The sequence below is a fragment of the Stegostoma tigrinum genome, chromosome 20 (assembly GCF_030684315.1).
Source record: "Stegostoma tigrinum isolate sSteTig4 chromosome 20, sSteTig4.hap1, whole genome shotgun sequence".
Lineage (NCBI taxonomy): Eukaryota > Metazoa > Chordata > Chondrichthyes > Orectolobiformes > Stegostomatidae > Stegostoma > Stegostoma tigrinum.
This window is the reverse complement of record NC_081373.1, coordinates 23935360-23961662: the sequence shown is the minus strand read 5'-3', so window position 1 is coordinate 23961662 and position 26303 is coordinate 23935360. Positions and strand designations below refer to the sequence as shown.

General features: G+C 39.0%; 1 protein-coding gene across 1 annotated transcript in view; it reads right to left on the bottom strand.

Moving 5' to 3' along the window:
* Positions 1-26303, bottom strand: part of nrap (nebulin-related anchoring protein) — an 87551-nt gene that overhangs the window by 16216 nt on the left and 45032 nt on the right. The window contains exons 21-33 of the mRNA XM_048551383.2: positions 24921-25025; positions 22541-22648; positions 21165-21476; positions 19719-19823; positions 17559-17657; positions 14703-14807; positions 11069-11176; positions 8865-8978; positions 7764-7961; positions 6772-6876; positions 5675-5773; positions 1843-1947; positions 1644-1751 (exon numbers count right to left, since the gene is read on the bottom strand). Of these exons, the coding sequence (XP_048407340.1) occupies positions 1644-1751; positions 1843-1947; positions 5675-5773; positions 6772-6876; positions 7764-7961; positions 8865-8978; positions 11069-11176; positions 14703-14807; positions 17559-17657; positions 19719-19823; positions 21165-21476; positions 22541-22648; positions 24921-25025 (1671 nt within the window). The remainder of the gene's footprint in view (positions 1-1643; positions 1752-1842; positions 1948-5674; positions 5774-6771; positions 6877-7763; positions 7962-8864; positions 8979-11068; positions 11177-14702; positions 14808-17558; positions 17658-19718; positions 19824-21164; positions 21477-22540; positions 22649-24920; positions 25026-26303) is intronic.

Sequence of the window (26303 nt, the reverse complement as noted above, 5' to 3'; positions counted from 1 at the left end):
CACACACAAACAGAAGGAAGCACATGACACTTCTGTGCTTATATGTCAAAAACCCAGTAAACCCTCCAGAAGAGAGAGGTTTTCTAACAAAATACAAATGAGATTCCAGCGATGCAATGAATATTAATTACTGCCAAACAACTATCTCGCACAAAAATGAACCATTACAAGTGAAGAGTGTCACTACTCCAAATCTTAGCTTTTTGTTGGAGATTCTGGAAAACAAAATAAATAAATAACTAACTGTTTCAAATGCTCTATTTCTGCCTCTTACATTTTCTCTCTCAGACTTAACCTATCTTTCTTCTGACCAGTTCACCTTCTGCACATGACTGGGCAGAATTTTTAACTATTTTAAGTAAATTAAATATATTTAATTAACTTAAATGATTGTAATTAAATTAAATATTCAATTTTAAATTTCCCGGTTGAAAGTCTACACATCTCATTAATAATTCTTCAAATTAATTGGTTATGGAGATACACATTGTTTGGTCTGACCTCACAAATCCAAAACACTGGAAAGAGGGCACTGTAATATCCAAAACAAAGTGCTAACAAAGTAAAGTTTGAGTAGAAATCTCAGAGAAAGTCTGTGGGCAGCATTCCTTTGCCAATGATCACAAGTGCTGGAACAATACTGCTAATATTTTACACCACTACTCCAAATCAAAAATTAATACTATATTCAAATCATTATAGGTACATTACACAATGATGTAAACTGATTGTTAGACTTGATAAATTGGTCATTTAAAGTTAACAATTGCGCAAGTTAAACTTTTATCTTACATCATTTTCTTTCTTTAAGATGTTACCCATTTGGCCATTTACTTATTTTACATCAGATAAATGGGGGCACAACTGGGGAAGGGCACCAACTATTGGTAATCCCATCTCTTGTCTGAAAAAAGTGCCAGTTATTGAATATCTGATAGGGACCTTTCCCTGAGGCATCAACTCTTCGCCCTTTACATGAGTGTCTTAGCCAAAACAAACAAGTGTCTATTCAAAGTATGATGGTACTTCAGTTGTGAAATCCAAATTGCAAGTATCTAGAAGAAAATGGGATGGGTGGGGGTAAGATAACGTATGAATAGCACAAGCTAATCACTCTCCTTGTCAGATGTTGAAAGGCCCATTAAAGACCCCTCCCAAATGATCAGCTCAGAGAGAGTTTCTTGTAAGACTCAAGAAGAGGAAGAGAGTGATCGAGAATCCCACATAGACCTTTGAGTCCATTTCATTTCATTTGTCACCATCACATTTACCAAAGAACAGTGAAAAGTGTTGTCCTATGTGCTGTACAGTACTATGTAAGTGCATCAGTGTAACAAAACAGAGTGCAGAATTCAATGTTAGAGCTGCCAAGATGATGCAGATTTTCATGTACTCCCAAACAGCCTTACCAGCTTATCCATATAATAGCCAGTTTAATGATGTTCCAATGTAGCAAGCTTAGGTAATGACCCTTTTTGGCAGCTTATCAAAATTAAAATGTTAGGCCTGACTCTGCACCAGACTGTTGGCATCACACCCATATAGTACCCAAACTGGAAGTCTCCCCCAGCTTTCTTGAAAGTAACTGGCCACAAATACAAGTAGCATGAATACATTACACATCAAATCAGATTCCCTCTTACATCACTGGCTATTCGCCTGGAAGCTTTTGCACTCTGGAAGGGAATGGCTTCAAGTGTCAGCTTATAACCGAGAGCTTGTTGGTTGAGCCATGACTGTTTGTACTTCACCTGCAGAGAAAAGTGCAGAACAAAAATTCAACAAATAAAGAAAATTAGAATTTAAAGAGAATCAGTCCAATTCTGAAGAGATAAACATTACCTCACTGAAATTTGATGAATTAATCCTTGCCCGAATATGTTCGGGTGAGCCAACAATTGGAGTATAATGATGTTGGGCATTTTTTCCTGCAGCTTTATATAGGCGCTGAAAAATGAAAAATGAAAAATGAAAATATTTACCTGTAGATCATGTTAATCCTTTATCTAGTAACATTCAGTAATATGAATACTTTAGAATTCAATAACAAAGCATTTAGCAAACAACTCTTCGGAATAAATGCAACCATTTCCACTCTAAGGGGATTCAACAGTTAATGATGATTAGCGGGAAAAACAGCCGTTCGGGATTTGGAAGAGTTTATGCAACAGTACTCAATCAAGGCAACAATTTCAGAAAGTAACCATTAAAATTTTGCCCTCACTTTGTATATCAAGTACTTTGTAGATGAATACGCAAACAACTGCTGAGAAATGTAATTGACTTCATTAACAAATTCATGATTGTTGTATGATGTAACTAGTAGTTGGATCTCCAAATTCCATAAACTACTTGATACATCTTTTGGTTCTGTGAGGTTACATAATATGAAAACCTCCCTTCTCAGAGTGGCATATGAATGAAAGCTGCCAGGCTCATGCTAACAACAAGGGAAAGGCTTTCTCTTAGCACTTATCTTTTGCATTTTATCTGTTGATATAATTTCCTTTTATATTATGTATTGAATTCCTTTTCTGACTTCAGATACTCTCAGAAACTACTGTCATTTTTCCTTTCAATAACTCACTTACAGTATTGCTCCTGACTTACAATCTGACCTTCATTCCCATGAGCTTGCCAAAACATGCAACCCTCCGTCAACCTGCCCTAAATGTGCCACATGTTGCTATTCCTTCACAAATAGACTCTTAATTTCATCTCTGCCCTGGTTGCAGGCCTCCTACCCCTGGCCTCTAATCTATTTTTCTCCCAAATACTTTGTCTAAACTCAGTCCAATGCTTTACATCGACCCTCCATAAATTGCTGAATTTGAGAGTTGATAAATAATCAGGTCCTGACAGACTTTATTTAAGGACCTTGAAAGAAATGGCTTGAGAGATGCTTGACGTATTGATTCTCGTTTTCCGAAAATCCCTTGATTTGGGGACAGTACCATTAGAGTAGAGGACAGCAAATGTAACTTCTTTATTCAAAAAATAGGTGAGAAAGAGAATTGGAAATTACAGGCCAGCAATCGTAACGTCTGTCATAGGGCAAAATTAGAGGTTGTAATTGAATAAGTTATAGTAGGACACTTGGGTAAGTACTTAGATTTCCAAGAGACATTTGATAAAGATGCCACATCAAAAATAATTGGGCAAAATAAAAGCTCACCATGTAGTATATAGGTATGGAAGGATGATTGGCAAGTTAATAGGAAGCAGAAAGTAGGTGTAAGTGGGTCATACACATGTCTGCAAAATGTGATGAGTGCTTGAGATTGTACTAGGACCTCAACTGTTTACAATTTATGTAATTATATTATAGAACTACAGAATCCCCACAGTGTGGAAACATGCCATTCAGCCCAACAAGTCCACACTGATCCTCCAAAGAGCATCCCACCCAGATGCATCCTCCTGCCCTTTCCCTATAACTCTGCAATTCCCATGGCTAATGCATCTAATATACAACTCCCTGAACACTATGAGAAATTTAGCATGGCCAATTCACCTAGGCTACACATCTTTGGACTGTAGGAGGAAACTATAGCACCATGTGGGAACCCACTCTGACACGGGGAGAACGTCTGTGTGGAGTTTGCACAGTCGCCCAAGGGCGGAATGAAACCTGGGTCCCTGGCACTGTGAGGCAACAGTGCTAGCCACTGAGCCACCATGCTACAGATGATTATGATGAAGGGATGGATGATCTGCTTGCCAAACATTCTGATGACACAAAAGTAGATAAAAAGTAAGTTGTGAATAGGACACAATGCAGTTACAAAACCAAAAAAGTTAGGTTAAGTGAGAAGGCAAAGATGTAGCAAATGGAGTTAAATGTGGAAGCATTTAAATTTTCCATTTTGGCACAAACTCTAGAAAAAATGCATGTCATTTTAACAGTGAAGGATTCGAGAGTTCTGAAATTCAGAGGGATCTGGCTGTCTTGGTGCATGAATCACAAAAGCTCAGTACGTCAATATACAGAGTAATTAGGAAAGCTAATAGAAAGTTATCATTTATCACAAGCAGATTTGAATCCAAAAATATGCTTCACTAATGAGACAATGTCTGCAGGTATTGTAATTCTCGTAAGACTGCACGTAGGATAGCATGCTCAATATTGACCACTTTATATATGGAAAGGACAAAGCGCATTGATCCTGTAAGGTGAAGACCTACATCCTACGTCTTTTATCTTAATGATGCAATTTATTGCATTATGACTATTAGGTACAAACTACGTGTTTAGAACAAAAGCACGTATTGTTAAAGAGACTCCATTACCTCTGGCCTTTAGATCCAGTCAAGGAAAGAGGATGATGGCAATGAACTATTCTAACCACAAGCTGGTATTGGTTGGCATTCCTTCCCATTCATCAGGAAAGATAAATAGAAGCACGAACAGAATAAAAGGACAGTACAGCAGAGAAAAATGAAACCTTTGGCAACCCACAAGAATTACAGTGAAAGATGGACTGATCAGCAATCAACGAAACAGCAGGGTACAGACTGAATGTCTTTAAGGCACAGAAAAAATTCTGAGGGCACTGAAAATAGGAGTCATATACAAAAATTTGGGCACAGATAGAAAACAGTAAGGTAGGGATAGAAACCTCTTGGGATACAGACACCAGGGCACAAACTGATCTTGCAGAAAAACAAATAAATATCAAGGCACCATCAGGAAGATTATAAAAAGACACAGAGACAGAGAATATTGCAAACACTGGAGACTGGAAATAAAAAGAGAAAGTACTGTAGAAACTCAGCAAGTCCCTCAGCACCTGTGGAGAGAGAAACAAAGTTGCTGTCTTGAGTACAATTTTTTTTTAGAAGCGGAGTCATATTAGGACTGGAAAAAAAACTGTTTCTCTCCACAGATGCTCCGAAACTTGCTAAGATCCTCCAGCGCTTTGTCAAATAAATGGTATTTCTTATTAAGGGTCCTGCACTTAGTGTACACTTCCTGTCCAACCACTTCACTTCTTGTGGCAGATTGTTCTTTTTTCTTTCCACAGGCTCTTTTAGAGTTCCACTTCAACCAATAATTACAGAGGTCAGTAATTCTCAAGATTTCTAGATTCTGATTGTGCTAATTACTCCACGATCTTCACTTCAATGCAGCCAAATTACAGCACCAACCCTGACACTCGGCCCCATATCTCAATCCTCATCCTCCCTGAGTCTTCTCAAACACCTAGACCATACTCTTAATACATCCCTAATCCACCTGGATCCCAGAACCAACTTCAGTGCTCATTGAACGCTCACTGCAATGTTCTCAGATTCCCAGGATACATTTTAAAGACCACTTTATTTAAAATTCTGTGACACAATGAGTTCTTTTATAGTTCCACCAATCTCAGATCCTATTCCTATTTCCCCATGTCATAGGGCCGATCTTAACATTGATACGCTGCTAAGCCAGTGATTCAGGAAATATTAATTGCTAGAACACCTCAATTTGAAGATAAAGAAAGTTTGACTCATTCAGACGTAATGGCAATAATAAAGATTATTTTTAAAAACACAGCAACCAGGTTTGACCAACTGTTGCCATCCATTTCTGGTGTGGAAAGCAATGGTGTTTTGAGAGGAAATGCCACAGGAGTCTCTGTGATTCTCGAAGTCTGAGCTTTCCACAGTGAAATTCCAGAAATCAACATACCTCATTGGCGATGATGTTGCTCAATTTTGCGCGAGTCAAGTCAGGCGAATCCGTCACCTGTGTAAACCTTAATGAATATGGATGTTGTCGGTATTTCTTCTGAAAAAAAAGGAGAACAGAAAGCAATCATATATTGCATTTCAAACACTCCCTAATTCCACTCTCTGCTACTGTATCAACATATCATTGCAATCCAACTGCACACTGTTATTACAAGACCATCTGTTCAAAATCACAATTATTAATTAAAATTGACAACACAGAAATGCTAAATATTAGGACACAAAAACCTGGTCAGGACCAAGATATGCAGCTCCTGGGTTATGCTGGAAGCTTTTGTTGGGAGTAAGTTGCAATATATAAAATGCCAATGATGCTTAAGAGTGGAACCAGTGAGACAAGTGCTGCGGCAATGGGTTATCAAGGACAACAGATTCCCTGTCATTCAGAATTTTAAGTATAAGATTGGGGGCTAGCATTTCCAGAGACAGTGACATACCAGCCTCCAGAAGGGCTTTAAGGATTAGTTGTTTTCAATGTTTGCATTACATCCCTTACACATCATACTTAGTAGCTGGACCCATATTTGAGTTGACACCTGTCACCCTCCCGACCACCACCAAAAAGTTGATCCGATGCCAATGCTTCCACATGCATCAGGAAGACAGACAGAGAGCAGACTGAAGTGTTATTGGTGACTGCTAACCGATATATATTTAACAACTCATCTACAGACCTGAATAAATCTAGATGGGTCAATCTAGAAGGGCAGTGGCGCATATAATGCATGTGATTCCAGTCCCAGATACATCTTTGAGGATATTATTTCATGAGAAACTCATTGGCCAAAACCTTTTGGGAACGCTTGAGTGAATTTTTCTTTCAAGGTGAAATTGTTTGACTTTTCTTTAAAAACATCACCCTTGTTTCAACCAATTCTCCTTGGGAGAACACATTTGAAAAATCATAACACAATACTCAATTCTTTTAACTCCACATGAGAGTGAATTACTGAATGTGGTGACATGGCAAAAATAACAGGGAGAGTTACATGTCATGTACTGCAAAGAAAACTGGTCCCATTAAAAAAGGCCCACCTCACTGATGAGGGCAGTTGCTCTCTTCATTCCTTCAATTCCCAAAGCCCCTGTTGAAATCCAAGCCACTCCTCTCATGAAATTTAGGTCAGATCTGTAAAGGTTCTATTAAAATAAGGCAGACTATTAATAAAGATCATTATCACTGTGTACTAAATGATATATTCAATAAATTATAGGATGACTAGTAAATCAAGATTCAGTAGCTTCTCGGCAGTTACACATTTTGAAAAAGAATATTGTTTAACCATGCCTTTACATTGGTGCTATCCTCCTGACAGCAGTAAACGTACAGGGAGATAATTCTGAGATTCAGTGACCTTATCTTCTGGAATCAGAATATTACAGTTTTTGCTCCTACAACTTCCAGCAAACCTCTGTTCTCTGGAACAACCGAACACTTAATTGCTTTATATTCCTGGGTGGAAATAATCTTAAGGAGTTTGTGAATTTACCTACTTCCAGCTCTTCTATTTGTTTTGTACTCTTCTAAGACGTGTTACAAATTTCTATGACAATAGTCAGACATTATTCTGTTTATTTGCTACAGCTTTAATAAAATGGTGAAGAGAGTTGAAAACTTTACTGGATAAAAGACTAAGTTCTTCAGTTTTAGCATGCTGACATATAGATTCAAAAGGCCTGTGGTTAAAATCCCCACTATGGCTTTGTCTGTTGATCCCACCTGAATCAGTAACTACAGCTCTACAGAGAGAGGGACAAAAATCATTGAGATTTACAGTTCTCAGTCACCAACCATTGGTTACCAGAGAAACTACCTACGTATGCAGGTAAAGTTAACAAAGAACTGGTCTCAACTTCCACTTGATAAAAAGGCTTACATGAGAAAGAAATAATCTGGGTAATACATTAGAGGACAGCCTACACCCATGAACCTACATCACGGCTCAATGCAGTGTTTCAGGAGAGAAGCATGAAAATGGGAGAAATGTCAATAAAAGAAAAAGTGAAAAGTGTGACTGTAACGTTACCTCGCTCTGTAGATCATAGGCATGCTTTGCCCACTGCATTCTCAAGTCATTGGGTAGTGTTGTATAATGATGGATGGCATGTCTGTAGTTCTGGTCACTGGCTAAAGCTTGGGCTTTCTTGGCATGGACAAGGTTCACCATATCCATAGGTAGATGCAGGTTAGTCTTTGTCTCCTCAAAATCTTTTCTGTACATCAACTAGTTTAAAAGCAGCAAGCAATAAATGACAACTCACAAACATTTTTCATGAAAGGCATATTTGTTAACCAACATAATAATGCAAAACATTTTTTGTTCTCAATATATTAATAATTCTGCAACAATGATATTTCATTTGCATAGAGGTTATAAGACATTTAATTCCCAGGCACTATGTAAAGGGAAAGGGGAAGGAGACCCATGAGGTTTGGTCTTCATCTCCTTTATGTTATTCCAAGAATACTGGGCTTTCCCCAAAGAGACAGATCAGGAGCTGGGACTGTAATAGGGACAATAGGCAAAGTCTTCACAAGAATACAGGCAGGACTGGCTGTATCCAAGACTTCCAACTTACTCTTCTCTTCCTCCAGTTGATTCATGTCCAGACATTGGAGAGGTTAATGATGAACTTTGAAATTGTAACTCCCTTAGATCTGGGATAGAGAAGAATGTCAGGGTGGAAATATTCAATGACCTAGACATAAATGTCTTGCATGGCATTATTTCCAATGAGCTTGCGTTGAATAGAAACATTTAAAATTCATCATGCTTAATATGCAGCTGGTTTCAGAAAATTAAAGTGATGATCGATGACTGAGTTCTGCTTGGCATAAGATTATAGGTACATGGTTAGCTCCATGACTTCTTCCAATAACAGACAACTTTAGCTCAAAATTAGAAGTACAATCTGAATTCGGATTAGGGTTACCCCAACCCTAATCCTAATTCTATCTGGGATGCTGCCATAACTTGTATTCTTGACATCAGTATTGTGCAAAATAAGACATGGCATCATATAGCCTCCCCACACAGCTTCCAGCATTGGTTATATGATAGACAATACTATACGTTTGATTGAAAATACGTGAATTCAAAACAATTTAAAGTTCTTTTCCTACATACGTCACTATTGAGCCTGGCTGCATGAACGGAATGAGAAATGTTCAGGTCATCTTCCAGTTTTTGTATTCCAACCATCTGACCTTTGGCCTTCTCGAATGCTTCTTTGTATTTGTACTGTGATAGAAACCACATGTTAGGAGGCAAAGATCAAGGAAATATTACAATTTTGTTGCACAGAGCTGGTAAAATACTTCACTTTACTAAAAGGACATGCTTCAGTGCTCCCAGGAGACAACTGTACATAACATATTTGTCTGAAATTTCTGTTGCCATTCTTTTAGCAGGGGCATTAATAGGACTTTACTAAAATAAGTAACCCAATATTGCAGAAAAATAATGGTAAGAGGGATTTCAAACAGTGCATGAAACATTTCAAAATTAACAACATACAACTGAACCATTGTTTTAAAAGGTTGAACAATTCAGGATGAATTGTACTGACTTGGAAAATGTTCAGGACTATTTTTGGATCCTGCCCTCACTTGCAGCAATGGCAAGTCTACCAAAAGCGATCTAATGTGAGCTGGCCAATTGCAAAGCCACCTTCATTTTCCTTCCAATTAGAGACAGTTGTGGGTTCTGGAGGTGGATATTGCTATGGAGTAAGTAGCCTTTAGAGCATTACCAGCAGAAGTGTTGCTGAGGGGCAGGCAATAAGAATAATTGGGACAATTAAAGTACCACGGTTCTCAGAGGATAGCCTGGCACTAACATTTTACACAAAGGCATTCTCTGCTAAACACTAGTAGCTTGATGGCTAACTGAACTATTTGAGAAACTCTGCTCTCAGATTAACGAAAGCTCAATGTAAAAATGACAAAGTTAAATCTCTAAAGATGACCAAAATGTGATGTCATGCTGTACACATAGTTCACAACTTTTCTTTCTGACTGTTCACCAATACAGCAGTGCACCGACTCTCAAAGTTTTCTTTGGTAGCTTATCTGAGCCTATAGGCAAGGGCTATAACTCCTTGGGAACACCATCACCTCTATGTTTCCTGCCATGTGACACCAATCCCTACTTGAACATGTACCAACACCATTCCTTCAGTGATCACTACCTTGCAAATATCTACATTACAGCAGTTTAGGAGAATTTCAAAACATGGATTGTAGTGCCTCACAAAGATTGTCTGTCGCCTTCTGAATGACATCCAGGAACGGACAAAAAATGTTCGCCTTGGCAATGGTGCCCACATCCCAAGAGCAGAAAAATAAGTAGCGTGATAAATGCAAATTTTAAAAGAAATGTTAATCTAAAAGCAAATAGTCAAGGTTAGAATAGTTTTCAAAATATATCAAGGTAATATGCAGATCAGGTGAATACTCTGAACTCTAATTTTGCCTTGATTTGACCAGATAATAACTTTAATTAATAGTAATCATTCTCTGCGTAATTCTGTGGCTCTTTACAATGGTACTGTAGAAGATAGAGTTAATATTATAGCATTTCTGAGGGACGGATACTGAAATATTTAAAAATGAAATCAGCTCTGTTAAGTTGGAAAGTTCTGTGACTTCCAAAAATCTTAGAGGAGTTTGAAGTCCCCATGGAGATACTGTCAAACATGTCAGAATTTTAAATTAAATTCCAATGAGGTTACAAAGTGCTGCCAAAGGCCTCAATAACTTGTTTCAAATGTTAAGTGAACTATGAAGACTGAAAGGAATTTAATGCAGGAAAGAAACATATACCAAAAGTGGCTAACTTAGGGAATGGATTTATTTTAACCAGAAGTGGACTTCATTAAAATATCAAAAGCGATCTTTCTTGGTGACTGGTAAGTAGCATGTTATTTAGCCTATGATATCTGCAATTTAACACACAATTCCATTTTGCATTCTAGTGTGTTAATCAGTCACATCAAAATAAACATGATAATTATTCATATAATGACAGAAATGCAGTATTAGGAGGTCAGTAAAATGTTCCAAAACAAGCCGTTACCTTGACATAATCAACTCTGACAAACGAGCAAGAGAAAAATCTTTTTAACGACTTCAGAATGTAACTTTGAAAAGCCAACTGGAATTTACCTAGTATCTATGCCTAAGATTGCTCAATTCCTGTAGTTCAATCAACAGCCTTTGATTAGCAATGACTCAAAATAGTACAAAAACGGTTTAATTCCACCCAATTTACACCTCAGCCAGATATGAACTTCAATCATTTCCAGAGCAGTTATTTGAAGTGATACTTACATCACTAATAATTTCCCTGGAAGCTTTGGCAGCTTGGACTGGAATTGCATCGAAAAGCAGTTTATAACCACCTTCCCGTAATTTTGACCACGACTCCCTGTAGCGGATCTTTGAAACAACAAACAATTTCAGGAATAAGTGTTTGACGCAATTCCATTGTTTCATTTACAATTTTAATTTCATAGAGGCTCACGGCACAGAAGTAGCCGTTCAGCAAACTGGGAGGTTTTGTAGGTTGAGGTGGGCTCATGACTGCCTGGAATACCTGTCCCCATTTGGTTGACAACCATTTATCAATGAAGCACCTTGCAAGAAGCTGACTGGGATTTTTTTCCAGTCAGTCTTTGGTTCCCTGCAATGCCCAGGGCCACTTATATGTTCAGCAGTGGGCACCCAGCGACAACTCAGGGTGGGGCATAGTCTCTCAGACACCCCAAAGCCCTTCCAACCTGCCTCAGTGTGGGTGTAGCTCCAGACCATCCTGTACACCCCCCATCCCCCAAACTCCAGATCATCCTGTACAAGCCCCCAACCCCATTCCACTACAGCAGTGTCATAGCTGTTTTATCTGTTCCTTAATTTAATTTGAAGCGTGGTGAGAATTGGGCTGTTAGTCCAACTATTCATTCAGGGCTGCTTCTTCTCAAGCTGGTAGAGCTTTGATTGGCCTTCTGGCTTCAAGGGCTCACCTATTACTCTTAGCTGGAAAGAGGCTGGTCTCGATGCAACGTAAGGGGGTGCCACTTTCAAACTTCTAATGAATGACCATTTCCCCTGAAGTGGGCACGTCCATGAAACAGATCTGTTTCCTGCTCTAATGGGGAAAATCCACCCATCTGAAAGAATTTAATGCCCTCTGTGCTGTGTTTTGTGGAGGAAGGGCATTTAATCATGCAGGAAGGTGATGGGTGCAGACACTGCTGGCTACTCCTGATTAAGTCCACGATTAAGATCTTAGGGCAGCATTTCCCGTTCACTGCCACCAAGTGCCCACTTAAGGATCTCACCCCGCCATGTTGTTACTCATGGGCTGGTGAGGCCGGGGGGGGGGGGGTCTCAGTGTGTGAGAAGCCCAAAAGGAGACACAAGGTCCTGTCAGGGCTGCTTGAGGACATCTGGGCCTGGGACGGAGGTACTGGGTGTCTGGTTTAGGGAAAGTGGGGCTCCACCCCAACAGCCAAACACACTTCACTCCACCCCCACATCTTGCTGCTACCACCCTGTCTCCTTTATTGCAACCCTTCCCCCAAGATCCCTCTCCTACCATCACTCGTCCATGACCTGGGTTCTTTTGGTAATTGTGGCCCTTGTTTCAGCGTCTAACCAGCAGCAAATGCCACCTCTTCCCCACCACACTCACCCTCCCTCTCCCTCCATCCACCTGTGGCTCTATAGAATAGAACAGACTAGAATCTCTACAATGTCGGCCCACTGAGTCTACACTGACCCTCCAAAGAGCATTCCACCCAGACCCACTTCCTTATCCTATCCCAGTAACTCTGCATTTCCAACGGCTAATCCACCTAGCCAGCACATCCCTGCTGACTACAGGCAATTTAACATGGCCAATGCATCTAACCCACACATGTTTGAACTGTGGGAGGAAACTGGAGCACCTGGAGGAAACCCATGAAGACACAAGGAGAATGCGCAACCTGCACACAGAGATGCTAACATCTGACTGGCAGTTCTCAGATCATGTGGTGTCTACAGCCATGAACAGGGAGTAGGCCCTTTGCCACCCAGGCAAGTGGACTGACTGGCAATTAATGCAGTGGGTCTTCTCATAAAGAGGCAAGGCAGGACTTTCACTGGCTGCTTAGCTAGCAAGGCCCATATCGCCTACATGAAATATTACCCTTGTGTCTATGTGAGCTCTTTATTAGGGTAAACCAAGACCTGGCAGACTTGCAACACATAGTTTCTTGCTCATTTTCTTTCTTTTAGTTATCACTGAAAATAATTACCCGTTTCAGCTTAAAATATTTCTCACAAATACAATTTCAGATTAAGTTAAATCCAAACAAAATAGATCCAATGAGAACATGGTTATCCAATGAGGAGCTGCATAAAGGCGATATATTAAATAAAATAAATTCTAACGAGCTAATCTGTAAAAACAGAGAAAACAATAATTTGCCTACAATCAAGCTATTGCTTCTCACCACGCCTTGAACCTTGTGCCAAAAAAAGTTCATTTTTTTAAGACATTCAATATTTGTTCTCCCTTACAGCCCTGCAGCTGATCAAGTAGTTTTTTAGTGCACCTGCGCTTCTGTACCAGTGCAAGTTGATTCACTCAAGGATGCATATGATTTTTAAAAACATATTTCTTTTCACAAATCTTCTGCTTGTCAAGTAAGAAATGTAAGTGTTGCCAAATGGGAGACTTTCCATTTGCCATTATCTGCAGCTGACCTACATATCCAAGATGCTGAGTGAAACCTCCTCAACTCTGCCTGAATCTCAGTAAGAAAACATATCCTGCTCTAACCAATAAATATGACGTTCTTTCAACTCTCAACTCAGCTCTTTAGTCATTCCTCTGAAATAGACTGCCAATTTTGTGACAACAAATCCTGATAAAACTCCTGTGAAATACCTTCAAATGTTTAATAACTTTAGAAGTTGAAACACACCCCTAGCTCATCTCCAACCTAGTACCCTCTATTTTATTTCCCTAACATTGCCTTTGTTTACTAGTTAATTAGATGCCCATCCAAACTTAGTCTCAGGAACTCTATATGAAAGTTAAACCTGCAGCTCCCGACTTAAAGGTTGAGTTGCTACTGTTACAGCACCAAAACCTCTTTCTTTTATTTTAACTATAATATTGGAACTCACATCTCCAAAACATTAGTTCTAATTTCTTCCATGGGACATGGGTGCCTGTGGCTCTTCCCTAAATACCCTTAAACTGAGTGACTTGCTAAATATATCATCAGCTGCCATGACAGGATTTAAACCTATATGTCAACAGAGGTTAGTCTGGGACGCTGGTGAAATTATCACTATGCCACAGCCTGCCCATTATGTCTGCAATTAACTTGACCTCATCAAGAGTTCTGTTGCCTTTACATGACTTGCACTGGTCATATTTATCCTTGTGTTTATTGAGCTAAACTGATTACCATCCCTCAAGGCCGCAAATTCTAAATTTCCCACCACTGTTTTCAAAAGCGTGCACGTCTTTGCCTTTCCCTATCCTTGCAATCTCTTCCAGCCCCACAATGTTCCAAAAATTCTGCATTTCTCCATTTCTGGCCTCTTGCACGTCAATCACTTTCCTCACAAGGGCTACAGATAAGACATGTTTTGCAAATCTTACCATTAGAACAACTTGCATTGAACCATTCATTCTATTCTGGTATGTTATTAGTTTATATGAAATGAGCTAGTGACACAGTTATGAGTAGATCAATTCGCTGATCCTTAAATCCATTTTGAACTTTGGCCTGTTGAAGAATATTTGTTTTACAATCTCATGTTAAGTTTGATTGAATCAAATGTTTGGAGCTGTTAAAAAAGTTACTGTAACATTAATCAGTAGCAAGTAATAGCAGGGTAAATGCTCTCAGATCAACTAGCCACCCAATGTTACTTAATGACAGCCAGGCTCTCTTCAGAGTCTCACCTCGCTGATATTCATAGCATTAGTTTTAGCTTGCAGAAATTCTGGGAGGTCCTTTGTCAGTGTGTAGTGATGTTTTACATTTTCTCCGTCTTCTCTGTATAGCCTCTGTCAAATGAAAAAATAAGCTTTATTTTAATATGTATCTAGGGCAAAACCACCTCACATTGGTGGTGGGTGGGAGCAGTATGAGATCTTGTGAGAGAAATAAGCAGACAATATTATTTCTATTGCGCACTTCCCACTGTCAGGCTAGTAATTAAGTAACATATTATGCTTTTTCCTGCTTGCCAACAACTCAAGGGCAGGTTGCCGCAAGCCTGGAAATTGATTATGAATGATATGAAAGCTCAAAACATTTGTACTAGTTTAGTTTCTGCACTATTTTTGGGAAAATTTTAACCCATTTCAAATTAACAGTTTAACACCTCCAATAAATTAGCAGAATGAGGAATTCAACACGAGCGCATTCAACATTTGTGCAATAACACTGTTTACAGTAAATTCCATATTTATAAACAAAGCATAGTTTTAATTTTTAATTAACACTCATTGTTAATTTTGAAATACAACATGGGTCATAGACTTTGCAGTTGACTGTACGCAATTTAGAAGCTGCTACCAGGGTTCCTCCCATTAAATCAGGTCAGTTAACATGAGACATGTAATTTCAATAGAACAGCTTCAATAATTTATACAACCAAACCATGACACCAATACAAAAGCACGTGAACAGTTTAGGAAATATTATTGTGTTTTTATTTAGGGAATGTTAGTGTGTAATCAACAAACCACTTCAAAAACATTTGCTTTTCACAGTCATAATCGACAGAATACATAGACAATCATAATAATGACGGAACGAGAAGCCTCCTGTCTCTATTTTCCATATGTGAAGTGACCCTGCTGCAATCACAGGAACGCATACTGTGCTAGCAACATTGGGATTAATTTGACTACTGTCCTGTCAGAAAAATAGACTTAGAGGCTAAGATATTTGAGATGGCACAATTGACGGAAGGCCAAAGTGTCCACCAATCTTACCTGAGCCTGATGTTCTAAGGACAGGCAATCACAGGCCGATTGCCACTCCATCCCATTTTTTGTTTAAACACAGCGAAAGACTCCGAGTTTCTGACAGGACGTTCCAATCAGGTTCCCGCAGAAATGTGGAGCCGTACTCCCATTCAGAAAGGTACCTCATAGAGCAGAACATAATCGGGGCGGCAAACCATACCTCCTTTCTCACAGCAGATGGTTTTCTGTATTCTGTGGCTTAAACGTCCAGCATCACTAATTGCTAGTCAGACCTCTTCAGTGAAAGGTTAAGTTCCTAAGATAGGTGTGTGGTTAGGATGCTGTAAGGGACATGTGCCAAATGCATAGGAGATAGGGTGCTAGGTGGGTAAAATACCAGGTACAAAGGGATTCCGGTCCAGTGAGGGTGGGAGGTTGGCAGTGTGAGTGTGCAAAGTCCCAACAGCAGGAGATGCATTTGATCTCTCAGTAACAATCATCAAGTCCCATGGGACAAAGGGAGGTGTCAGGTGCCAAGGTGTGAAATCCTGGGGGCAGTTGGCACGTCAGACCTAGCAGCTAGGAGCTAGGGGGATGGAGTGGTTTATCAGCCTCTGAGGGGAGGCAAGGGAGATGTCAGATCTTGAGGGTGGTAGGAGGGAGGGGGGAAAGTGATGGGAGATGTCAGGTTCCATGGGCACAAGAAGAAAGCAGTGTTAGACTCAAGTGATACAGAGAGATTGGTGAGTCCCAGCAATAGATGGGAGGGGGAGGAAGGGGGAACCAGTTCAGGTTGGGCAGTGGAGTATTTCAGGTGAGTCCAGGGGGTGGAGGTGGCAAGTGAGGGTCTTGGATGTCAGGGTCTGGGGAGGTATAGTTGGGGGTACATGTGGCAAGTGGGGAGTGCAATTTAGCCGTTACTTGGGATTTAGATTAGGTATTTAATTTGGCTCTGTTTCCTCAGCAACTATTTATTTTCACTGTAGTGGAACCCTCCAACTTCCCCAATTCAAATTGACATTTTTGGAGAACTCCAAACACACAGGAATTGCCCAGTGCAATCTTCAATTTCCTCGGATAATTCCTTGGGAGTCTGCTACGTTAGGGAATTCACACAACATACGGATAAAGTTGCGTGCTACCAATAGAATACGATAAAATCATTGAATCATTTCTGAAGGTGTGCTACAGCTATATAAAAGCCAGGTAAGATCAACCGGCAGCCCCACGAGCAACTCCACAAAACACATCTTGAGAAGAATATACCAGCCATGGACAGAGGGCAGCACAGATTTACCAAAATTATACTTGGATTCTAAGGATTAAATTATGAAGAGAGATTTGGTAAGGTTGCACTCCCTCAAATATAGAGGGTTAAGGGGCAATTTGATTGAAGTTTACAAAATACTATGGGAGAAAATACAAAGTAATAACTCTTGGAGCTGGCTGGGGGTTTGAGGACAAGGGAAGAGCTACATCTGTTTTAGAGTGAAGTTGGGAGCCATTTTACTTCAATGAAAGTCTGGAGCTGTCTCCCAAACACAGCAATTCATGCTAGGCTAATCGTCTCATTTTAAGACCAGTAAATTTTTTTGTTAACCAAAGGTATTAAGAAATATGGGGTAAAAGGGGAGTCAAAGGATTTAGGTCACCAAATAACAGGATGGGTACTAAATGTTAAACTGCCTACTCTTGTTCCAATGTCCTTATGTTCTCTACAAGTTTCTTGCGCAGCTAGAAGTACCATTAGACACCACACTCATGTTTTACAGCTGAATGTTTCAGAAAAGAAAAACTCACAGTTACAAGTTGATGATATATTAATAATATTACAAGACTTACATCCACAGCCTGGTTATAACTGATCTTGGCTTGTATCATTTGAGGAGAGTCAGTAACGCTCGTAAATTTCAGGGAATATGGATGCTGACGATACTTCTTCTGTTAAGTACAAATGTAAAATTGAGAATTAATGTGGCTCTAAACATTGGTTGACATAAAAGTCATTATTGAGCAGATGTTGCTAGTCAACATATTTCTAAAAACAGTTTTCTGCATTTTAGTATCAGCTATGGCTCAGTTGATAGCACTTTCTCTCCCACACAAACAACCTTCTGGGTTCAAGATTTCCACCAGGCTTGGTACACCAGCCTGATGCTGAGGCAGTGTTGCACTGCTGAACTTGCTATCTTTCAATGGCAATAGCAAAACATCTGTCTGCTCAGATGTATATAGAATATCCCATGCTATTTCAAAGGAATAGTGAGTAATCCCTTAGTGCACTGATCAATAGTTATCCCTCAAATTGACATCATTAAAATAGATTATTCGGGCATTATCACATCGCATATGTGACAATATGTGACAATGCAAACTGGAACCATTAAATTGAGGTTTTACAAGGACAAATATTGTTGATATGTAAGAAAACAATTTGCATTTATTTACCTAATTAATACATTCAAAATGTCTCAAATTATATGCCATACAGTAAGGTTGCTTTCATGTTTTGTTTCCTAATCGACAAATAAGTGTCATTCTCTCTAAAGTGCCTTCAAACACATCATTGGGTTGGAAAAGCCATGAAAAGTACTTAGAACATACCATGCCTCGGAAGTGCCATAGTGCCTTTAATGTTAACCTTTATCATAATAACAAGTATTAATAATACATAACTATATAATAACAAATATGTATAAGAAATATAAATAATAAATATTAAATATATAAATATTAAATATATAAATATGGCATCAGTGTCATCATTTTGTTCAAAGAACACCATTTTTAACCATGCAGCCCCATCTCAACAGCCATGGACAGGAGCTTGAAACCACAACATTTCAGAGTCAAGATAGGCTGGCAGAAAGGAATAATGAATTTTTAGTTTTACTGAGGTCAGTGCTAGGCAATGGATTATATTTTTATTTCAGCTGCCTATTTTCCAATTAGGAAAAGCATCATCAATGCATAAAGTACAATTTCTGCCATCTCCTACACCAAGTGGCTACATTGTGTAAAATTTCATACAATGTGCTAATTTACCACAACTTGTGCAAGCAGCATGCATGGGAAGTGGAATCATAATACCTTCAATTTTCCAACAGTAATAACAACAAACTATCAACATTACAACATAAAATTCAAATAACTCTGGCATCTGCACACACGCAGTTACACGCGGAAAAGCTAAGTTGCAATCAGTGACTTCCTGCTTCACAACAACCTGTACTGCCCACATTGTTGCAGTTGAAAATCGCAGAAGTCACGAGAATTGATATGATCTTCCGCTCTTTACACTATCAGTTCCATTGCAAAAACTTGAGAAAGTCCTGTCTTATTGAATGAAATAAATGTATGCAATTATCTTTTAAGGTTGTGCTAAGCCTTGATGAAGGAATTCTCCCTCACTGGCCCAGAAGATCTTGGATTTTGTTATTCTACAAATACATTTCTCCATTCGGCCCAACAAGTCCGCACCGCCCCTTGAAGCATCCCACCCAGACCCATTCACCTATAACCCACACACTCCCTGAACACTGTGGACAATTTAGCATGGCCAATCCACCTAGTCTGCACGTCTTTGGACTGTGGGAGGAAACCGGAGCACCCGGAGGAAACCCACGCAGACACGGGGAGAACGTGCAAACCCCACACAGACAGTTGCCCAAGGCTGGAATCGAACCCAGGTCCCTGGAGCTGTGAGGCTGCAGTGCTAACCACTGAGCCACCGTGCTGCCTTTAACTTCTGGTTTCAAACTGTCAGAATTCTTTTAATGTTTGGTTTGTTTATTAATGTCACAATTGCTGGCTATAAATGAACCCCTATCATTAGGGCCAGGAAATTAATGTGGGGGAAATTGAAGCCCACATCAGGGAGCTGGCAAGATCATTGCAGGCAACTTTCTTCAAGATCAGCAACAAACTGATCTCAAAATCCAAGCCACAATCTCCACGGCTGTTTACTAATTGATGGGGGCAGGAGGCATTCATTACACTCACCTCACTGAACAGTTCTCCTGCTTTCTTTGCCTGTTCAGCATTTAAAGAACCACTGGTTATCCATCCCACACCACGCATCCAATTCAAGTCAGACTTGTACTGGTTCTGATAAATTTTGGAAAGTGAAAGCATATTAATATTCTCTGACAGGATTACAAAACCCAATATAAATGCAGCAACTATTCTGGGGGCACAAATACTGCTGCCAAGGTTGGAAGAATGACTCAGAGGATGTCCTGCATGTTTATTATGTTCTTCTTGTTAATTCGGACTGCAAGAGCGATTAGCTGTAATTTCTCCAGGTCAGGATACCTTTAACAAAATGACTGGCATGAGTACAAAATCAGATTTCCTGTTTTCTGCATATACCAACTTTTTTTTGCTAAAATTATTGCCAAAAAGGATAACAACCCTCACATACCCAAGAACAGCATTCCGCCCCCCCATTAGTACTTGTGGCCAAGAGTCATATTCAGATTTAGCCTTCCAAAACATGACTGTACTTTTCAAAACAAGATAGCACCAAATATTGAATTAGCAGGCAACTATCAGAATATGCAGCATTAGAAGGCTGCAGACCTTGGGTCTATCTATTTACTTTAACTTTATGAAGTAACTATTTTCCAGCCTTCAATGATGCATGACTACACTTAATGAGTCATGGGCATGACTTGAAGCAAAGACTTTAAGAAAACTCACTGTATAAATAATAAGCAGCACTTTATCACCAGCTGCACTCTTGAATTAGTTGGCTTTAATACTCTGGCAGAATTTGTATAATGTGATGACAAGAGTATGTTGCAAGGCAGAAAACAGACTTTTATCTGGCTTACAGCTTCCAGTTTGGATGACTTTAAAATGGAATAAAACTGAAAACTCTAAATAAACTGAAAGCCTATAATCTTATTTAATTGAATCCATGTTTTATCAGGGTAATCTTAATACTGTCAACATTTATGAGGCTTCAGAGCTTGGTGCATGTGGTAAGCTGAGCCAAAAAAAAGGTTACATATAATTGGCCCATAAACAGGAGGTTTGACTGTTCTTCGGAGAAATCAGAGCATGGGGAGTATTGCTCACAGGAATAACGTGCATAAATCAGAAATGTAAATGAGTGGGCTTTTGCTGTGTCCCATCTTGCTGATCCTCCATATGTAGAACTACAGCTCTGGATGTTTTTGTTCCTATTTTCTATCAGATCTGTTATACAAATATCTAGTTAGTAACTAGCTCAATGCGATTCAAATATGTCAAGAATATGTTATTCAAATATGATGCAAATCAAATCTAATATAGCGAGCTTCATGCTGAATATGTCATTGTAACCCAACAATATTCTGTGAAGTCAAAAACAAGATAGAATTTAAATGAAACTTATTTACACTATATAGAAATGTATTACTGTAATCAAACAGGACAACTGTTGGACTCAAACACGAAGCTTACATTACTTTGCAGAGCATATGCCTTCTTAGCCCATTCAATTTTCATATCTCCAGGTAGGACAGTGTATTGATGGAATCTCTTCTTGTAGTCCCTGTCAGTGGCCAGGCTCTGAGCTTGTTTCGCATGCACCAATTCCAGCATATCCATTGTAAGATGGATGTTTGTTTTCATTGCCTCAGATTTCTTTTTGTATTCAAGGTCACTCTGCAACTTGGAAGCTTGGATAGAGTGAGCCATCTGAGAGTCACCCATTACATCCTTCACCCCAATCAATTTGCCCTTTATCCTTTCATGCATCTCCTTGTACTTGACCTGTTAAGAAATTTTATACAGAGAGATTAATGGGCAAATTATGCGACTTTGCTATTTGTCTAACACTGCTTAAAAAGAGAAAAGATACTGTTAGCCTGAAAAATTGCAAAGCAATTGAAATAAAATCAGAGAAAATATCTATCCAAGCAAGTGTGAACTTATTCTCTAGTTTTAGAGAACTCTTTACTGTTGTTCATTTACTGACAGCTAAGTCCTTCTTTCCAGGCATAAAGATGACACTATCTGTGCTGTGAAGCCATGTGTCAAGGCTATCACTTGGCATGAAGGGCTTCTCTCAAGCATAAATAATTTCATAAAAACCATCCCTAATTTTGATTATTGGTTTTCACCTACTGTCAGCCCAAAGTACAATTTTCCTAATCTTAAAAGGAGTACTAGATCCATATTTCACTTGATACCTTTGAATCAAATTTACAATCAGTTCAAGAGTTCTGTTCACCCATCCCAAATTAAACCTAAAAGTGGCTTTCCCATGCTGAAGGATCAACTGTGTTTCTAGAATTTTTCACCTTTTGTTACACATTTTAAGTTTGCAGATTTTAATCTTCCCATTTCCTTTGTTCTTGTCAAATTCTTGTGCAACACTTGGTTATAACATGATACAATCATACAATCAAAACACTTTTTAAATAAAAATTTGGCCAGATTGACTCTTACTCAAAAGTTCTACAATACTGTGAAGCTTTAGCCCCTTACAGTAAAATAAAATCAATCATATTACTGAGATACATTGCAGAATATTCAGCATTGATCATATTGTTTTTCTAATTGGTGCATTCAAATCTGAATGTTAATCAATTCACTTTTTCTAGTAATGTCGTAATGCCAATTGAAATTTTTAAGAAATAGAAATTGAAAACTACATGGCACAATTTGTGGGTCTAGGCCCAAAACTTCAGCGTTCCTGCTCCTCTGATGTTGCTTGGCCTGCTGTGTTCATCCAGCTCTACACTTTGTTATCTCTATGGCACAATGTGTTAATGTTTTTCCAGTTATCCTCATTATCTTTCCATTTTGATGTTGCATGACAGTATATAACTTACATCACTTGCAAGATCTCGTTTTGCCTTTGCTTCCAAAATTGCAATAGTATCCAGCCGTAGTTCGAAGCTCTTTTCTTTTTGAGCCTCCCAATCGCTTTTGTAGATTTTCTTGATAAAACACAAATTATGAAAGACGTTTTGAGCAGAAGCTATTTTATTAAAGTTCAAATCATTCAGAAATGGAAACAAAATGATCAGGGGTTTAAAGGTTGGGCAATAAATGCTGTCCCAGCCAGTGACACCCAGATGTCATAAGTGAATTTTACAGCGGAGGCTCTGACTTGCACCTCAACTTAAAGTCGGGGGTAGGGGGAAATTTCAATGGGAAGTCTCTCTATGCTCAATTACACCAGTGGCTGTAGAGCTGTGGCTGTTTTCACAGCTCTGCAGATGGAATAACTGTGAATCAGCAGCGAATCCCTTTGAGAATTCATTCTTCAGACCGGTTTATGCCAATGTGTGTCCAAAAGGCTTCAATTCCCTGGAAGGCCAGTTTGTGCTAATGTTTAAAAAGCCGGCCCCCCCACGTGCTAACCCATTCTGGGTGGGTTGCATCAGCTAACAATTGGATCAGCAGATAAGTAGGCCCACTCTCAAGAGTTGCCAGCCAGTCTGACTGGTTGACAGCCTTAGCATCTTAGCAGCATCAGAACTCAACAGTGGGCACTACTGGAGCTGCAAGCCAACCTCAGGACCATTGGGAAGCATAGGGAAAGGGGGAGATTGGTGAAAGACTGAGTTTAGCAGGGCTAACATGGAGGATTGGGGGTCTGTGGGGAATGCCTGATAGAGCACCCTCTGAGTGCTGCTGCCTGGCCTCCACCATTTGGGTATTACACAAAAGCTATTTCAAAAGCACACCATCTTTGTACTCTGTCCTGTTGGCCACTACCCTGAAATTTAAAGGCAGTGGAATGGAAGTGAAGCCCTCTGTTGCTATTTAATTGGGCAGGTAAGGGCTTCAAAAGGCCTAAGGGAGTGCAGGCTAATGGGCACTTACCCACTCCCTTTATTCTGGGGAACAGGTTAGAAGTGCAGGGGAGGGGATAAGCCAGGCACCCAGCAAACATTTTACATGCCCAGCAGGAGTTCACTAAATCTAGCTTCAAAATTTAACAAGGGATTTTAGGCAGGTGAGGTTGGCAGGGGCTAGACAAGGGTGAAGGGAGGGAGGGATATGATGGGATGAGAGATGAATCGAGTGAAGAGGTATGGGTTTTAAATAGATGAAGGTGAGGAGGATTTACACTGATCTGAAAAGCAGGGCCAATACTTTTGGGGTCAGAGGTGCATTTCACAGCTGCTTTCGCATTGACCTGAATCTGGCTCCACCTCTGGCTGCCTACTGAAGGCATCCTCCAGGAAACTCAGGATCTGAACATCAGGAAAACTTCTGATTTTCAATTTCTACCTGTATGATGGAAATCCAGCCCTTGGACTTTGTTTTATTCACCTTGGTAAGGAGTTGCAATTCGCCTTGACGAATTCTCCAATCTCCCTGTGCGACATGTCCATCTGTGTCCAAACTTACATATTTGTCTCAGGTTACCCATCTTAAAGGGTTTATGCACTGATTAAACTTTTATCATGTACATTTTGATACGATTTTAGTTTATACGGTTCTTAAAGTTTGACCTATTAACCTTCCATGATGTTACTCAAGAAATGTCAATTTAAAAGAAATTCCTTCTATATGCATCCGTGTGCTGGTCTCCCAATCTCAAAATTATTTTTTATCTCCCTGTCTTTATCTTTCTCTTTGTCTTCCCCTCATTCTAGCTCTTCACACAGATATTCTTGTCATTGCTTTCTCCGCTTGTCTTTATGCTTTTTTTTGCCTCAAGCATACTTTGATACTTCAAGTTACAGACTGATAGATATTTATGGTAATTTTAAGATATGCTGCTGTACCACATAAATTATTTTTTTTAAGTCATGAGCAATAGGTTATAGTCCAAAAGTAGGAATGCAGAAATCAGAGTTGAAATCCAAGCATGGCTAGATGTGGACTAGTACCCGATTATTTTAAATATTAAACTGGCTAACAAGTTAATAAGGGAACCTGTTATGCTTTTATTGATTTAAGCCAGACCTACACTATGTGACTGATTTTTATTGGTTTCAAAAATAATTTAGCAAAGCCACTGTATTGCCTTCTAAGAACAACTAAGAATCTAGGCAATATGGGCTCTTGAAAGATTCATTCTTACTCCAAGAACAAGTAACAAGGGCATACAATTTTTTTTAGGGAGTACTGAAAGTCACTTCTTTGCTTCCACCCTTGCAGAAAGGTCAACTGCTGTACCCAACTAACATAACATGTTATAAAAGCTGAGCTGTTGCCCCACAATCTCAACGTTTAATTAAATGGTTTACTTACATCACTTAGATACTTAGCATTTTCCTTGGCTTGTCTGAACAATGGTTCATCTTTGCTGATGTTGTACTGATGAAGACTCTGTTCACCTGTTGCCTTATATGTTATCTGCACAAATTGGAAGAACGAGGAAAAATTTTTGACTCAAAGAAATTTTTATTCAAAATTTTACATATAAATTCTTATATTGTATAAGATGTTGGACTTATAATTTTTTGATGTTAACAATAAATTTTTCAATACCAATTATCCAAACCATGGCAGTAACCCAATGCAAGACTGTGAAACATGAAAAGATTTCAACAGTATTTTAATATTGATTCTTCCAAAGCTATAGCAGCTACAAAATCAAACAAGTGAAAACTACTTCTAAATTAACAGTTTATAAAGAATGCAGATTTTATCAGTTATCATATTTAATTGTTTCTTTGTGTGTATTATGACTAAGTAAATTAAAAACGCTTCAAAGGACATTCAAAGTTATTACATAGTATATGAATAGATTCTAGGATTTTTAACTTCACATTTCCAAAGTCAAAAGTTTACAGAATTAAGTTAGTAGCTTCTAGATGCTTTGGTTTTTATTAAAAATAAAACTGAAGTTTCCAAACCATCATAAGATCCTGGAACATTGATATCTAAAGTAACATAGAACCTACTGAGAGCAGAACAGATCATAATTTATAAAACTTAACAGATACAATCACCTTTAGCAGCGTGATGTACTCATATAGTGATTCCAGTATGCAGCTTCCTTTCCTTTGTTTCAGTGATGAATATCTTCTCTTATAATTGAGCAAAGGTTATGAGTACATAAAATACAACAGATCTGCAGTAATCTGTTTCTTAATTACATATTCTTCTTCGATGACATTCAGCACTGAATTGTGATACTTTATCATATATTTACAGGAACAGATCATTCAGACACATTGCCACTTCACGAGATCACAGCTGATCTTTCATCTAGTTTCATAAACCAGCTTTTGGTCCGCATCCTTCAATGCTTCTAGTTCACAAAACTCTGTTAATCTCAAATTGAAAAATAATAATTGATCTAGCATCAATTGCCTATTGCAGAAGGGAGTTCCAAACTTCTATCACCCTTAGACTGCACAAATGCTTCCTTATTTCATTCCTGAAAAGTTTGATATTATCATTTTGGCTATGCTTCCTAATTCTAGATTCTCCAAGTCCTTAATATTTTGCAAAAGTCAATTAAATCCCCACTTAACCTCCAAATTCCATGGATTACTACAATTTTTTATCCTTGGGCTGTTATGCTGGTAAACCACACCTCCTCCATGGCAAGTGTATACTTTCTGAAGTGTTATGCCCAGGGTTGCTTGTGGGTACTCCAGGTGTGGTCTAACCAAGGCTTTGTCT